General features: G+C 40.8%; 1 protein-coding gene across 4 annotated transcripts in view; it reads left to right on the top strand.

Moving 5' to 3' along the window:
- Window positions 1-17717, top strand: part of LOC124132643 (kinase D-interacting substrate of 220 kDa B-like) — a 32891-nt gene that overhangs the window by 3050 nt on the left and 12124 nt on the right. For 2 of the 4 annotated variants that reach the window (XM_046496645.2, XM_046496644.2), the window contains exons 2-16: window positions 2583-2843; window positions 3960-4058; window positions 4858-4956; window positions 6397-6495; window positions 6818-6916; window positions 7736-7834; window positions 8592-8690; window positions 9637-9735; window positions 11232-11330; window positions 11707-11805; window positions 12464-12562; window positions 13022-13199; window positions 13996-14157; window positions 14421-14600; window positions 15473-15641. In XM_046496645.2, the coding sequence (XP_046352601.2) occupies window positions 2733-2843; window positions 3960-4058; window positions 4858-4956; window positions 6397-6495; window positions 6818-6916; window positions 7736-7834; window positions 8592-8690; window positions 9637-9735; window positions 11232-11330; window positions 11707-11805; window positions 12464-12562; window positions 13022-13199; window positions 13996-14157; window positions 14421-14600; window positions 15473-15641 (1790 nt within the window). In that variant the 5' untranslated portion in view covers window positions 2583-2732. Of the gene's footprint in view, window positions 1-904; window positions 948-2582; window positions 2844-3959; window positions 4059-4857; window positions 4957-6005; window positions 6011-6396; window positions 6496-6817; window positions 6917-7735; window positions 7835-8591; window positions 8691-9636; window positions 9736-11231; window positions 11331-11706; window positions 11806-12463; window positions 12563-13021; window positions 13200-13995; window positions 14158-14420; window positions 14601-15472; window positions 15642-17717 lie in introns of those variants that run through there. The other 2 variants (XM_048387281.1, XM_048387282.1) reach the window with 2 other exon arrangements.

The following is a 17717-nucleotide window of genomic DNA, read 5'->3' as shown; positions in this document are numbered from 1 at the left end:
ACACAAATAAATAAGTCTTGTGTACGTAAACCACTTGGAAGGGGTGCTAATTGAGATTGTTCACTAGCCACTATTTTGGCAAATATCACTGTGGGCACTTATTACGTTGAATACGGCAATTACATTGACTGTTTTTTTACTGTCGTATTGTCATACAGATGTTCAAAGATATTCACCATAATAGATTTCAAACGAAGAGCCCAGGTCAGGCAGCTTGGGGATACAAAACCATTAGTTTGTTCAATATTGGTACTTTAAGAAAAGTTATTTTGGTTAGAGGTATTTAAATATGATATTTTAACATTGTATTCAATGCAATAATGGAAAACTATGCATTAAAGCCCCTCCCTCCTTATTGGTCCTGTTCACAATCACCTTAGAAAACTATATGTACATAATTTGGTAATTTTTTAGTTCCAATTTGGGAAATCTTACTGATGTTTGTTGTTGACTTGGGGCAGATTATCGGCCTCTGAGAGGACCTTGATAAATCCCTGCATATAGTGCACCAAAGCACATTTTTTCAATTGTGAATGCTGTTACTATGGCGATATGTACACAAAGTGGGCCAAGTAAATGATGTATTGGTGTAAGTCCTAGAAAAAAATTCTCATAGGTGATGATGACATGTATAATGTGATGAGGAGCCTTTTCTTTACATCATCATCATCTTAACATGGTTTTGTAAACTTGCTGTGTTGCATTTCGACTGGATGGATTTTAATACGTTGAAGACTTCATGATGATATTCTTACAATGAAGAAGTATGACTTGTTGATACTAATATTAAACCTGTTATCACTCATGTGTTCACTATGTTTCCACAGGCCCCCAACATGCCCAAGACTTGAAGTATTTTGACCTATTAAGATTAGGTTTATCTCCGGTGTTTATTAGTTTACCCTGAGGGGATACCCTGTGACAATACGTCGGAACCTGGTTTGTTGGTAATTGGTAGTACTAGTCTATTACTCATGATTACTACTCCATTGTTGTTTTAAGGCATAATGGTATCATGGTTAATCTTTTGTTTGCATGTTTGTTATTTAATGCCACACGCAGTAATATTCCAGCTTTATGACGGTGGTCTGTAAATAATGGGGTCTTGACCAGACATTCCTGTGATATCATGTCTACGCAGTTGGGACACGATGACATGCATCAACCAAGTTGGCGAGCCTGACCACCCGATCCCGTTGGTGTCCTCTTATCATGGTTAATGTGATCCTTCTATAGTATTAAAATCCCTTCTACAGTTAACTGTGCTCACTTCAGTACATGATGTACGTACTGCTAGATTAATACTGATTGAGTGGGTGAAATCTCAGTCAAAGGATGCTGAGGCCTATGATGAAAAGAAGTATAATCTTTTTGTGATTGGAAATTTAGCTTAACATTCTTTAATGCTTGTTTTTCTGTGTAGATTTTGAGTAGATGAATATAAATGGATTTTGTGTAGTAATTTTGCTTAAATGCACCTGTTGGGGGATGCATCTGTCTTACATGTAACTGACACCCCCTATTCCATGCTTGACTTTTGCGATTCACTGAGCAACCGATTTCAAGTCTTTGATATGCATTTACAAGTTGGGAGAACATAAATACATGACACTTTTTAATGGATAGCAACTTCTTTTATTCTTTTTATAATTCTTTGGGGGCTCTCGGTTGCTAACCTCGTTTGGGCGTCATAAGCCACTCCATACTCAGAGCATGGAAGGCTTGTGGCCCCCAAAGAACATTACGCTATTTCGGTACTGTCCGGTCAGCACGACCAGGACTAGCTTAACTCTAGGGATCGTCCGGGTCATCGGACCCCAGGACCGGCATATCCCTCTCACAGCTACACAGTCCGGGTCCATAAGACCCCGGGACATTGTCATCTTACCCGGGTCTCCATGACCCCATGGTGTCAAACCCGGGTCACTTCGACCCCAGGGTCTCTTAGGCAACCGAGGCAGCCCCCATGTTGTGCCAAATGTTTATGTAAATATTTGTATGTAATAAAACTTCCTGCAATGTAATACATTTCATGTTGTTTGTGGCACAAAATTCTTTTTATGATGTTTCAGAGTTTCTTTTCTAAAACATTTGTGCAACCTATAACTTGAAAACTGCTGCAAATTTAAGGAACAGTTTTCAGTTTTACCAATAGAAGATGTGCAGTGCAATTTTAATTTTGACATGTGTATTTTTTGTGTAAATTTGATTTTTTAATGTTGTAAACTTAGAAAAACTTTTTTACATCAACATTTGTGCAACCTTTAACTAGAAAATTTCTTCATAGATTCTTTTCCAATTGGGGGTACAGTTTCTATTCCATCATAGGTTTTGATAGCTTGATGTTAACATGATTAATGACGCCATCATATAGTTGGAATATTGCTGAGTGCGGCATTAAACAACAACACATATACTTGATATTTACTGTTGTCAGTATAATGAAGTATGACATTGCTGAAATGAAACAGTTGTGGTCACAAAGTAACTTTACATTCATCAGATTCATATTCATCATGCACTTGCTCCCATGCTTTCTTTTCTCATTAAAAAAAAGCTCATTTATTTTTCTTTTTTTTCAGACTTGGCTGACATTTTCCAAGCTTAGACAGTCATGACAAACTTGTGACATTACCTGGTACATAAAGAAATTTAAGATACAACAATCAGGCTACACAACTACCAGTTTGTTAGTAATCCATCTGTGAAGCAGTTGCTTGTCTGACAGCACCATGGCCAAGTTCAAGGCTCAGATGTTATGGGACAACATTGAGAAGGGGGACCTGTCTGCCGTGCACGGGCTGCTGGAGAGTGGGAACATCAATCTGGAGGAGAGAGATGAGGTAGAAATCCAGGAGCCTGTTTCACAAAGTGAACATTACACCTACCATTGCCTTAATAAGTGCCCTGGGGTGGTTTATTACAACCATACACAACACATGTTATTTTTTGGATACACTTTCTTGGTAAAGTACGTATTCAATTACTTTTCTGGGTTGAGTCCCATTCGGGATTCGAACCCACACTTGAGTGAGGCATCTATTGGCAACCAGCATTTGTGGATGCTGCGGTGGGTTAGCATGGTTAGATCGCTAACTTTGTGTCCTTAGGTGCCTTATTCGAGTTTGGGTTCAAATCCCAGATGGGATTCAACCCGAAAAGGACTAGAATTGCTGCTTTACTAAGAAAGTGTAATCCAGAATAAAACATTTGTTACATTTGACAATTTTCTAAAAGGCATTGTGTGTTCACGTACGAGACAAGTTGAATTTTTTTTTAGAGATCGAGCAGTACTGAAAAGATTTAGTTCAAATGTTGGTGAAACTAAAACTTTATCCATAATACTTACAAGGCATTTTTATGCCCCTCTTACACTGTTGTTTTCTGTTAATAAAATCTGTAATATACACAAGAGACTACAGACTGTTAGATACATTTCAGCTCTCATTTAGGGGCAACACTGCAGGGTGGACAGCAAGTCTCTTGCCTAAGGAGACAGTGTATGTTCTTCAGTGTGGGGCTGGGCCAAAAGCCCTAGAAACTCTCAGGAGACAAGCTGCCGAACGCGGTCCCCTGATCCAACTATTCTCTGTGACTGACGTTGCTTAACTTCACCCAATTTGTGACCTGTGCGCTGTGCACAGGACCACGTGCCACCGTGTACTAACCTTATGAATATTTCGTATGTATGTGTAGTAAAAATGTTGGATGATATCAACATAACCAGGGCCCTGTTCCGCAAAGCGATCTTAGCGCTACGATGGTCATAAGTCTATGTTTAGTATAGGAACTATGATTGTCTTAGTGCCAAGATCACTTTGTTGAATGGCCCCAGAACATGAACATGAGCAAGCGACCTACAGTTAATCAAACTGATGTGCTGACATTTTTCATCTCTTAGCAACAGTTTGGAGAAAAAGAGTGAATATGCGATACATTTCTGTTGGACATGTTTGCAGAACGGTCAGACGTACCTGATGCTGGCTAGTGAGAAGGGGGAACTACACATTGTGCGAGAACTCTTAGATGCAGGAGTGGACCCCAATGCTGTTGATAATGTGAGTAAAATATACACTACTCAAAAGAAGTTAAAGAAACCTGATGTTTTCATATGACAATAGTTAAGGCTGGTGGGTATTGTAACATACAGCCTTCCAATTGTGGGTGTTCTTTAACTTGTTCACAGCTGTATTTGTTATCTGGAACATTAATCCCTATTTTGATATTCTCCTTCAAGCAGTGGGGCAGTGGGAAAACCTAGTGGTTAAAGCGTTAACTTCGAGCCCATTTCTGATATTCTCCGCTTGGATTTTTTGTGGAATGTTGCTAAATTTGATGTGAACCTATACTCAGTCATTCAAAGTAAATAAAAGTTTTTAAGATTTTAATTGTTTTGTGGAAGTCATGTGGAAAATTGTATGCAATGTGGAGAAAAAACTGTGACAACTAACTTAATGGTGTTTAACTATACATCTAACCACCAACAAAATATATTCAGGTTGATACGAAATGTTTCTTTAAAATTTATGTTTTATCATCTTTACCTTAAACTATCTTGGAGATCTTCTGTGAATTTCTACATAGACTCAGTAGCAGATCAGGGGCTGTGGGGTGGCCTTGTGGTTAATTTGTTTACTTGTCATGCCTAAGGTATGGGTTCAATTCCCCACATGGGTACAATGTGTGAAGCCCATTTCTGGTGTCTCCTGCCGTGATATTGCTGGAATATTGCTAAAAGGAGCCTAAAACCTTAGTCACTTGTGCTATAGTAGATTGTGTATGTTGTTGAAGTGACAGTACATCTGTGTTGCTCCATGTTCTACATAGACTTCCATTGTAAATCTGTGTTTCCCCCAGGACAACTGGAGCGCGTTGCTGTGTGCGGCCAAGGAGGGCCACCTGGAGATCGTCATAGTCCTCCTTGAGAAGAAGGCTTCCATAGAACACCGTGACATGGTGAGTACCTGCTTCCATAGAACACAGTGACATGGCCAGTACATGCTTCCATAGAACACTGTGACATGGCCAGTACATGCTTCCATAGAACACCACGACATGGTCAGTACATGCTTCCATAGAACACCACGACATGGTCAGTACATGCTTTCATAGAACACCGTGACATGGTCAGTACATGCTTCCATAGAACACCATGACATGGTCAGTACATGCTTCCATAGAACACTGTGACATGGTCAGTACATGCTTCCATTGAACACTGTGAAATGGTCAGTACTTGCTTCCATAGAACACCACGACATGGTCAGTTCCTGCTTCCATAGAACATCGTGGCATGGTCAGTACAACCTTCCATAGAACACCGTGGCATGGTCAGTTCCTGCTTCCATAGAACACCATGGCATGGTCAGTACAACCTTCCATAGAACACCGTAGCATGGTCAGTACATGCTTCCATAGAACACTGTGACATGGCCAGTACATGCTTCCATAGAACACCGTGACATGGTCAGTACATGCTTCCATAGAACACTGTGACACGGTCAGTTCCTGCTTCCATAGAACACCACGACATGGTCAGTACATGCTTCCATAGAACACCACGACATGGTCAGTACATGCTTCCATAGAACACCGTGACATGGTCAGTACATGCTTCCATAGAACACTGTGACATGGTCAGTACATGCTTCCATTGAACACTGTGAAATGGTCAGTACATGCTTCCATAGAACACCGTGGCATGGTCAGTTCCTGCTTCCATAGAACATCGTGGCATGGTCAGTTCCTGCTTCCATAGAACACCGTGGCATGGTCAGTTCCTGCTTCCATAGAACACCATGGCATGGTCAGTACAACCTTCCATAGAACACCGTAGCATGGTCAGTACATGCTTCCATAGAACACCGTAGCATGGTCAGTACATGCTTCCATAGAACACAGCAACATGGTCAGTACATGCTTCCATAGGACACTGTGACATGGTCAGTACATGCTTCCATGGAACATTGTGACATGGCCAGTACATGATTCCATAGAGCACTGTGACATGGTCAGTACATGCTTCCATAGATCACCGCGACATGGTCAGTTCCTGTATATCATTTTTGCTCTGTTTTCTTTCAGTAACTTTAAGATTCTATAAACAGTTTCACCTTATCATTGCCTGCAGTTAAAATGACATGTTGAAATTATTTTTGCCACCTTAAACATCCTGAAATACATATGCTACCTTAAACTTTGTGATAGCAAATTCCTGATATTAACCCATATCTGATTCAACACAATGCCAATTTGTACAGTTCCATAATAAATATTGAAACAGGGTGCTCTTAACACGCTTAATGTGTACATCGGAGCAGTGTAAACTATCCCACAGTACCTTAATGTCCGAGGTGTACTTGACCATGCTGTTTTGACTTGCTGTTTGTGTTGCAGTGTGGGTGGACGGCCTTGATGTGGGCCAGCTACAAGGGACACTCCATGGTCGTGCAGGAACTCCTTGACAGGGGGTCTAATGCTAATGTGAAGGCAGAGGTAGGTCTTATATGGTATAACCCAGTGGTGATTTATAATTATAATTGGCCCCAGCAACTAATGCTTTCTGTAAGAGGCAACAACATATATTGGGTGGTCAGGTTCACTGACTTGGTTGTTTGCATGTGATTGTATCCTGGTGGCTCATAATATCAATCACTGGATTGTTTGGTCAGGTCTTCATTATTTAAGGTCGAAAGTCATACAGCTAGAATATTGTTGAGTATAGTGTTAAAAACAACAAACAAACATATAAATCTGTTGAGTAAGGAACATACGATGTCCAGACTACATGAGCTGTATGTGGGAGTGTTTGTTGCAGCACAACATGACATGTCTGGCCTGGGCTAGTGGTAGAGGTCATACAGAGGTCGTCAAGAAACTGTTGGAGTGTGGAGCCAAGGTCAATGCCACAGACAAGGTAATGCTTCATCGAAGGTGATCTTACATGTTGGATTCTGATTAATGCAAATTCTGAAAGGACGTGCTGATGTTTTTCCATTGTGTTGATCTTTTGTGATGTGGCTTCAGCCGCGACTGTAAGTTCAAATTGTCTAATATTTGTTAAACAGTATAATGGACTTCAATTTAATATGGTTTCACTGTAGATTTAGTGATGTGTGTGTTCATTTGGTTCATTGTATTCATTAGCTCTAGTTGGCAAATGGAGACCATTATAATTCTGATCTTAACTGAAATAGTAACTGCATTGAGAACCCATTTTTGGAATGATGCTTGTCTTATACAGACATGATAGACAGGACATCATAAGCCTCACTTTGGATTCTGACACTGATCATCAGGGATGAATGTAGTTTGCAAGTTAGGCAACAGATTGATGAGAAGAGGTCCTATTGTGTCACACACTAAGCTGTGAAGATAAAATTAATTTGCAATTGGTTCCATGGCATTTGAATGGCTAACCAAGCAGTTTAAAAAATTAGGCCACGCCTGCTAAGGGACATCTGTTCCTGATTGGTTGATAACAAAATGGATGGGACTTGTGTTGCATTATTGCGCTGGACGATGTCAGTGATTTCGTACTGTTGTCTCACATTTATTTTTGTGTTGTTATTGTTTTTTAAGTATTTATAATTTTTGTGTTTTTGGAGAGATAAGTGTGAAAAACAGTGTGCAAAGTGTCCACACCATTTTTTACATTTATAGCTCCACAAACACAAAAAAAACATTGAAGTGAATTGTTAAATGGATGCTCACTCCTCCTGTAATTGTTTCACAGTATGGAACAACACCTCTCATCTGGGCTTCAAGGAAGGGATATCTCGAGATAACTGAATGTCTGCTGGCAGATGGCGCCAACGTTGATTCATCAGGAATGGTAAGAACAGATGTCAATGAAACAAACAGAACAATGTATCAATGTACAGTTCCAATGACTAAAGTTTATCTATAAAAATGCCAATCTGATCAGAAAATACAAATCCAAAACATAATACAAAAAAACAAAAAACAATTCTGTCATGATAGATTAAACAGAAACACTGATCTTTCTTGCTGCTGCTGAATTATTAACTTAAGTACAACATCTGTCATATCATTTCTTCATATACTCCAAGAAATATCATAATTCTGTCTCCATGGAAACATTGCCAATTGGATTTAACTGTTTAAAGTAAAATGATACTTGGAACTATTGTTTGTGTCCATGGTAAGGACACACTCTCTTTAGCCCCCGCCATTATGTGGGGCGGGGGATATAGGAACGGAGTTCGTCCGTCCGTCCTCTTCTCAAAGGGAACAAATTTTCGCAAAAACTGTTTAAGTCAGAGAAGATATTTTACACACTGATGTTATTGGTCATGATCTCAAATGAGTTAGAAAATTGGTGTTACAAGTTACATGAATGAAAGTTCACATGCTTATCGAAGAAATGCTTGTGTTCTCTTGTTTTACTTACTTTACAGATGTTTCACAGGAAAATACCTGTCAGTAGGTGGGAAAGAAAAAACATTCTATATCAACAAAATTTACAGTTGTAAGGCAGTTGACAAAAAACAGTGTGGCGCAATGTCAAAGGAATAAATATTTTCTTAATTTCGACATGGTAGTAAAATGTTATGATTTGATTTACACAGAACTCATGGACGCCACTGCTTGTAGCTACCCAAGGCGGTTTCCTGGACGTCGTGCGTGCCATTCTGGAACACGACCCCAATGTAAATGCTGTGGACAAGGTGAGCTGATTTGCACTTCACTGTCTGCCAGTGTGTTACCACGGTAACAGTGTGTTACACTCATCCATCACTGTGTGATTTGATTTTTGTTAAAAGTTCTAAACGTTATTGCTAGTGTTGCCTAATTTGTAAACAATAAGATCATAGATGTGGAGAATATTCATGTAGAACGTGGAGATGTGGAATAGTAGAAAGGTATTTCATTTTAACCGATTTTGAACTAATTTAATTTTAATATAAACAAGAAACTCATGGTATGATGTTACTATTGCATGTGATTCAGTTACAAATGGTTCTCGTTTCTCATGGCTTTCAAAACTGACTGGGTAGAGAGGGAGGATGGGATTATTTGTTTTATTTCTCTTTTATCATGTTTAGTTACAAATCTATAAAAAAAATACTTGATTCATATTCACCATGGGGCACATGTGGCCCTGACATCTTAGGTGCTGCAATTTGCTGTACAGAGTTGCGTCCCTTGGGAATGCCAGAAACCTATGATCATGGGTTTGAATCAGCACCATTCCCGTGCTATTGAGTTGTACCAAAGTGGTAAATGTCTGAAAGCGGCATCACTTCGGGCTTTCTTTCCACATTAAGCTGACAAGCCGTGATATAATTAGAATACTGTTCTGAGCTGTTATGCACCAAGTGACCCTTTGTGAGTCAAAGAATAAAGACATTGGCCTGGGGAGGGTTCCGTGTGAATCTGACACTATGAATGTCATTGTGTGTGCACAAGCTTGGAATCTTGTGTAAAAAACAACTTTAGTTGAAAAAAATGTTTCTTAGCTGTCCTAAAAAAAGATAAATATTTAAGGGAGGGGGGGGCATTTTCGGGATGTATGGGTCATGAGAAACAAAAACCTACCATGACTTTCCATGGTGATATAACCAAATGAGTTGCAATGTCACATCAAGGGAGGTAACTATTACATCATTTCAGGATGCTCTGACAGCTCTGGCTATCGGTGCCAAGGAGGGGTTTGTGGATATCGTACATGACCTCATGACCAAGGGAGCCTATGTGAATGTGGCAGATAGGGTAATTATTGTCTTGTTGGATATAGTGAACTGAACTGTTTCAATACTCCAGTTATTTAAGTGATGTAGAAGTATATTCAATACTTTTATTATCTTGCAGTCTATACACGTTTGTTTGTGAACACTAGGGTGTTGCTAAACATTGCACATTTCTAGGCTGTTACTAACCTTTGTAAACAGGGCTTGAAAAATCCACTCATTTGATTGTATTGACAAGTGGCAACATGTGCAGGATGAAAAATCAGTAAAGAAACACTCGTTCTACCGGGCGAGTACATATATTTCAATAGTATCATTCATCCCTAATAATTTTCTAAAAAAACAGTATAACTGTTGAGTGAGTTTGATGAATGTAGATTGCGGGGACTCTGAATTATTTTGTACTGTCTGTGTAGACCCATGAAGATCCGGGGTAAAATAGGTCTTCAGCAACCCATGCGTGCCATAAAAGGCGACTATACTTGTCATAAGAGGCGTCTACCGGGATCGGGTGGTCAGGCTCGCTGACATGGTTGATGCATGTCATCGTATCCAATTGCGTGGATCGATGCTCATAATGTCAATCACTGGATTGTCTGGTCCAAACTCGATTATTTACAGACAGCCGTCATATAGCTGGAATATTGCTGAGTGTGGCGTTAAACAACAAACGAATGAGTGAAGGAACGAACTGTCTGCGTAAATAATAACTGAGAACTTTATGAAATTTAGCTGGGCAAGTGGAATATTGCAGGACGAGTGCAAAATGTTATCTACTTGCCCTGCAGGACAAGTTGGGTACAAGAAAGTTTTTCGAGACCTGGTATTCTTCTTGGGTGTTACTAAACATTGAACATTTCTCAGGTGTTACTAAACATTGAACATTTCTAAGGTGTTACTAAACATTGAACATTTCTAGGGTGTTACTAATCATTGAACATTTCTAAGGTGTAATTAAACATTGAACATTTCTAGGGTGTTACTAATCATTGAACATTTAGATGATCTTCATAAACATTGCATATTTCTAGGGTGTTACAAAACATTACACATTCCTAGGGTGTGTATGTTGCCAATGCTTCACTGTGAACTGTGTGTGTGATGCTATTGCTTCACTGTGAACTGTGTGTGTGATGCTATTGCTTCACTGTGAACTGTGTGTGTGATGCTATTGCTTCACTGTGAACTGTGTGTGTGATGCTATTGCTTCACTGTGAACTGTATTTGTGATGCTACTGCTTCACTGTGAACTGTGTGTATGATGCTATTGCTTCACTGTGAACTGTGTGCATGATGCTATTGCTTCACTGTGAACTGTGTGCATGATGCTATTGCTTCACTGTGAACTGTGTGCATGATGCTATTGCTTCACTGTGAACTGTGTGCATGATGCTACTGCTTCACTGTGAACTGTGTGTATGATGCTATTGCTTCACTGTGAACTGTGTGTATGATGCTATTGCTTCACTGTGAACTGTGTGTGTGATGCTATTGCTTCACTGTGAACTGTGTGTGTAGGCTGGAGACACGGTGCTCATCCATGCAGTCAAGGGGGGACACACGGAGGTGGTGCGCATCCTGCTGCAGAAGTATGCTGACGTTGATGTCGAGGGATCAGTAAGTCGTACTCTCTCACTGACTGCTTGTACTTGTGCATGGCTAGAAAGTCCTCTAGCCCCAATAGTGATAATGTATAAAATTTGAGAGTCTTAATATTAATCAGATCAGATCTATTGCTCCTTCCGGACTACTTTTTACAGAAATAAAAGTTTTAAAAATAAACTTGTACTTTCATTATCATCTAGATGTACAGTTCTCAGATACCTTGTGAACGAAATGTAACGACACTGTCTTGTGAACATTGACCATTTAAACAGAACAGAACTATATGTGATCTATATCCATTTTGTTTCTGATGTCAGTAGTTACTGTATCACAACACTGAATGAATACATTATGTGGATGGATGTGTTAATCTGTGTGTGTGTGACAGGAGGAGAAGACAGCACTGTACTGGGCAGTGGAGAAGGGTCACACTGACATTGTCAATCAGCTCCTGGAGAGTCAGCCTGACCTGGAGATCAGCACAAAGGTCAGGGTCATACAAGAATTTATGCCTTATTGTCCTTTTAAATTTTGCAATACAATAGTCAACTCACTAAATGCCCTTCAAGAATCGCTTCTGTATTTGTAATATCTATTCATTACATGTTAACATCTGATTTTATAGAATTGAAAGATGAATCTACCGACAAATATATTTTACATTACAGTATTAGTACCAAATGTTGGGGGGCACGGGGGGCCCAGTCGTCTAAGGCGCCGCGATTCGCTGTGCAGGGTTACGTCCCTTGGGCACACCAGAAACCTATGATTGTAGGTTCGAATCCCGGGTCGCCCCGATTATGTTTCTAGGTTTCCTCCCACATTAAGCTGACACGCCGTGATATAACTGGAATACTGTTAAAAGCGGCGTTAAACCCAACTCACTCACTAGTACCAAATGTTGATACTGTATAGAGATTGTATCATCTGTGACTCTAGCCAAAAGTCCAATGCCCGAGTCTACTGAAATTCTGTTAGATCTAGTAAGGTCAGCTAATAATAATCCACATGATAATACTAAATACTACTGAAAATAATGCTAAATTCGTGCCAGTACACTCAAAAGAATTTGGTAGAGACTTTTGCTCTGACTGTAAGCAGATCTGAGAATATAGGAGAGTACTGGAGTGTATTGTGTGTTTCAGGATGGAGATACCCCACTGCTGAGAGCTGTCCGCAGCCGAAATGAAGAGATCGTTAAGCTACTTCTGAATAAGGGGTCCAAGGTGTCGGCCACTGACAAGGTATAGTATTAGTAGCTGTTGTTATAATGTTGGTCAGCCCTGTGGGGATTCCGGGTGAGTGTTGGTCCCCAGTAATCCATGCTGGTCGTACAAGGTGACTTGGTGGATCGTGTGGTCAGGGTCAGCGATTGTTGATTGTGTGTCCAATGACATGGATGGTTATTTGTGATGTCAAGCACTGAAGTGTCTGGTCCAGATTCGTTTGTTTGTTTGTTTATTTGCTGAATGCAGCCTTAAGAAAAGAACAACCAACTAATTTGATTAAGTATCTGAGACGAGAGGTTTCATAGAGTAATAAACAGTAAGACAGAAAAACTTGTCAAGTTGCGTTTTCTATCCATATAGTCACGATATGGCTGAAATACTGCCAATATGACTATATTTTTACTCAATCACTCACTCACTCTATATCCATATATAAATCACTTGTTGACACTATAACTTTTGGATGTTTCCCAGAGAGGTGACACAGCTCTGCACATTGCCATCCGTGCAAGAAGCAAGCGTATCACCGAGCTACTTCTGCGGAATCCCCGTAATGGCCGCCTCCTGTACCGGGCCAACAAGTCCGGGGAGACACCTTACAACATGGACACCTACCACCAGCGAGGCATCCTTACCCAGATCTTGGGACAGAGTAAGACAATGATATGTGTATGATCAATAGACGTAATACGATAGGCCGGGGATTCCAGGTTAGAGTTTATCCCAGTAACCTACGCTGGTCATAAGAGGCTACCAAATGGTTCAGTTCAGGCTGTCAACTCGTCCACTATGTATCCAGGGCTCACATTTGGTTAAACCTACACTAGCCCCAGGATCCATGTCTGTAATGCTCACGATCTCAAATTACCCAGCAGCTCAGCATCAAGGCTTCTAAATGTTTGGTACAGCATTCAGAGCAGGATATTTGATTTCTATCTCCAATATGAACATATGATGGGCAGTTCTGGGTGGAAAATAAAAAGGGTGTGCTGTATGTGTTGTGGATATTTTATCTGGTCGGTAGTTTCCGAGTGCAATGGCATCCACTCCCAAAAACGGTGTGAGCTCTCTTTGTTATTTCCTCATTTAACTGGTAAAGAGATTAAGATGCTGATATCTGATTGCCACAAGAACCCATACAAGTTTGTTTGCATTGGGCCGTCAGATTCATTTCAGGGTTCACCCGATGCTCCCTGATATTGATGGGTTGTCATAGCTTCATGTAGAGAGATATTGTATCAGAGTAACAGATCTCATTTTAATGAGATTGTGTGAATTGCATCATTTCTTCCCCAAAGTTTAACAAAAGCTGGCGTAGATTATAAAGAACACTGTTCTTCAGGGATTAATAAGCATATTACAGGGAATCTCAAACACGTTAATTCAGAAATGTTTGTAGACTACACCTACAAAAGGATAAGGTTTAAATTTGAAGGTGCTTGTTTCAGGAAATCTGAATGCAACTGATGCTGAAAACCTGTTGGGTTACGAGATCTACAGCAGCGCTCTGGCCGACATTCTTAGTGAACCAGGTCTCGTCACCCCCATCACAGTCGGCCTCTACGCCAAGTGGGGCAGCGGCAAGTCATTCCTTCTCGGCAAACTAAAAGGTAACCATGGTAACAGTGCTGTTGTTCAGATGTTGACTTCTTCGTGGTACATCATGGTTAAAAGTATGTGACATTGATGACGGGGCCAGAAATTATCTTGTGTAGAACAAATACCAGACCAATCCAGACCAAGAAGGTGTATTGATAGCTGGTGCTGAGTACGAAAAAAACCCCAACAATTGTGCAGTGTTTGATTGCAATGCTATTGTTCTAAAGTTGCCATTTTTCATGATCAACTCTACACATGCATTGACTATTTCCAGGTGAGATGAAGTCATTCACGATGCAGAATGTCCAGGGGCCCTTCACATTCAGCTGGGTTTTATTCATCACTCTATTCCTGATCAACGCCATCATTGGAGAAGTGTTGGGTCTTGCAGTAAGGTACGAGGTTGGCCTTGGTGTGGGGCTTGGTCTCTTCCCACTGGAGTATGGATTTCTGGGTGAGTGCTGCTGAATATCTCCATCAATATGTTCATCAACCTTCTCTGTTCTCTGTGATTGAACTGTAAATATTCTACGATAAGATGCACCCAGATTTATCTAGGCCTCAGAGGCCAATATTTGGTCCCATCTGCAACAATTGTCACATTCTGGAATAAATAATTTCCCAAATCATGTTATGTAGTCATAAGTAATGTTATAGAGGTTACTTCACTGACCAATCCGATAAAAAGACTTTAAGGCTTACTTTTGAATTGGTGCATTGAATGCAGTGTTAAGAAACTGAGAACAAATTTCAAGCATTGTAACTACTTTTACCCAATGTGACTGCCAAGCTTCAGGGCGCTAAGTTTTGAATCCTAGATAAATCGCTCATGTTCATGACATTAATGAGGAGATGCTGCACATTACTTATCGTAATTGTTATGAAACCTTGTTGACTTAATCCCGTTCACTTTTCATTAAAAATGATATGACTTTGTGATCCCTGCAGAAACTGCTTACATTGAACTACAGATACTCAATGAATTCCCGAATTTGTTCAATTCTTATCTGAATCCGACTTGTGAGAAACCTCTTTATTAGCATTACCAAGCCATTTGTATTCAAAATATAATGAAATTTGGTATACGTGTAGTTAGTGAGTGAGTGAGTATGGTTTTACGTCGCTTTTAGCAATATTCCAGCAATATCACGGCGGGGGATACCAGAAATGGGCTTCACACATTGTACCCATGTCGGAAATCGAACCCAGGCCTTCGGCTAACGAGCAAACGCTTTAACCACTAGGCTACCCGACCGCCCCCGTGTAGTTAGTAGTGAGGGTTTAATTATTATGATGGTCATGTCAAGTCTGTGTTTTGTCCCATAGGTATCCTGAACGTCTGTGCTCAGAGGTATGACATGAACCTTGCTGTGAGCCTGAGTCAGGTCCTGGGAGAGAAACAGCACCTCATCACACTGTTGATTAAGATGCTGTTCTGTAACCAAAAGAGACGCTCTTCCTCGGACAAGCTGGCTGCCTCTATCTTCTCTGTCAGGTGAGATTGTAGGCAGTACCGTGTGGGTTAATGTACACATTGTAGGGGAAACTGTTTCTGTTATATAGTACAATGGAGCTTGTTTCTCTTTACCAAGTTTGTCTGTACCCTTTTAATCTGGACCCTGCTAGTCTGGACCATGTTATCCTAGACCCTGCTAGTCTGGACCATGTTATCCTTGACCCTGCTAGTCTGGAACCTGTTATCCTAGACCCTGCTAGTCTGGACCCTGTTATCCTAGACCCTGCTATTCTGGAACCTGTTATCCTAGACTCTGCTAGTCTGGAACCTGTTATCCTTGACCCTGCTAGTCTAGACCATGTTATCCTTGACCCTGCTAGTCTGGACCCTGTTATCCTAGACCCTGCTAGTCTGGACCATGTTATCCTTGACCCTGCTAGTCTGGACCATGTTATCCTTGACCCTGCTAGTCTGGACCATGTTATCCTTGGCCCTGCTAGTCTGAACCCTGTTATCCTAGACCCTGCTAGTCTGGACCATGTTATCCTAGACCCTGCTAGTCTGGAACCTGTTATCCTTGACCCTGCTAGTCTGGACCATGTTATCCTTGACCCTGCTAGTCTGGACCCTGTTATCCTAGACTCTGCTAGTCTGGACCCTGTTATCCTAGACCCTGCTAGTCTGGACCATGTTATCCTTGACCCTGCTAGTCTGGAACCTGTTATCCTTGACCCTGCTAGTCTGGACCATGTTATCCTTGGCCCTGCTAGTCTGGACCCTGTTATCCTAGACTCTGCTAGTCTGGACCCTGTTATCCTAGACCCTGCTAGTCTGGACCATGTTATCCTTGACCCTGCTAGTCTGGAACCTGTTATCCTAGACCCTGCTAGTCTGGACCATGTTATTCTGAACCCTGTTTGTCTGGACCCTGTTATCCTGGACTCTGCTGGTCTGGAACCTGCAATCCTGGACCCTGCTAGTCTGGACCATGTTATCCTAGATTCGGCTGGTTTGGAGCATGCTATTCTGAACCCTGCTAGTCTGGACCATGTTATTCTGAAGCCCTGTTTGTCTGGACTTTGTCTTGGATCATGTTCGTCAGTTGATCTGAACTTTGTTAGTCTTGTCTTTGGTAGTCTGAACTCTAATTTGTCTCCTCCAAATTAATCCGAACCCTGTTAGTCCAGATCCTGTTAATCTGAACTCTTTTAGTCTGGATCCTGTTAATCCAAATCCTGTTAGTCTGGACCCTGCTAATCTGAACTCTTTTAGTCTGGATCTTGTTAATCTGACCCTGTTAGTCAGGACCCTGCTAATCTGAACTCTTTTAGTCTGGATCCTGTTAATCCAAATCCTGTTAGTCTGGACCCTGCTAATCTGAACTCTTTTAGTCTGGATCTTGTTAATCTGACCCTGTTAGTCAGGACCCTGCTAATCTGAACTCTTTTAGTCTGGATTCTGTTAATCCAAACCTTGTTAGTCCGAATCCTGTCAGTCTGAACCCTGTTGGTGTTTCTGATGGATTGAAATCTCTCCAGGGATCTATTAAATCAAAGTCTTCCTTAAGTCTAAACAATCTTTGTTTGGCTTTAAGATTGTTAATATGTTTGTAGGTATAAGAACCTTGTAAGTTTTGTAATTAATGTTGGATAATATTCCAATCTCCACAAAGTAGCAATTTATCTGTATCTAGTGACACTCATCAACTCATCAATTACATCGTTGAACACCGGGGTATCTGTTCATGGTCCATATACATTGATCATGGCTAGGTTTTACTAATTTATAGTAAGTTGTAAGGCCAGAAGGTTTCCATTTTTGTCTACATTTGCTTGTTCAATAGTGAAGTCAACGTTACTAGAAATAGTATTGCAACCCCTCTAGGGTTACTCCTGTAGCAGTTCAGGTAGCAGTGCTTGTTTCCCCATTCCTGTTAATCTCTAGTTCAGGAGTAAAATGTACATAGTTATCCAAATGTGTGAGGACTGAACCACGTGGCTCTCAAAGCGCAGGAAAATTGTGCACTCGTCACACTGAATCAGAGGCATGTAATGGCCTTGATCTTGCCTGTTACATTGTATGTTAGTCAACACATTTAAAGGCCCCTGCTTCTTA

This window comes from Haliotis rufescens, unplaced genomic scaffold, assembly GCF_023055435.1.
Source record: "Haliotis rufescens isolate VD_foot unplaced genomic scaffold, xgHalRufe1.0.p SCAF_7, whole genome shotgun sequence".
NCBI lineage: Eukaryota > Metazoa > Mollusca > Gastropoda > Lepetellida > Haliotidae > Haliotis > Haliotis rufescens.
This window is presented reverse-complemented; position numbering and strand designations above follow the sequence as displayed.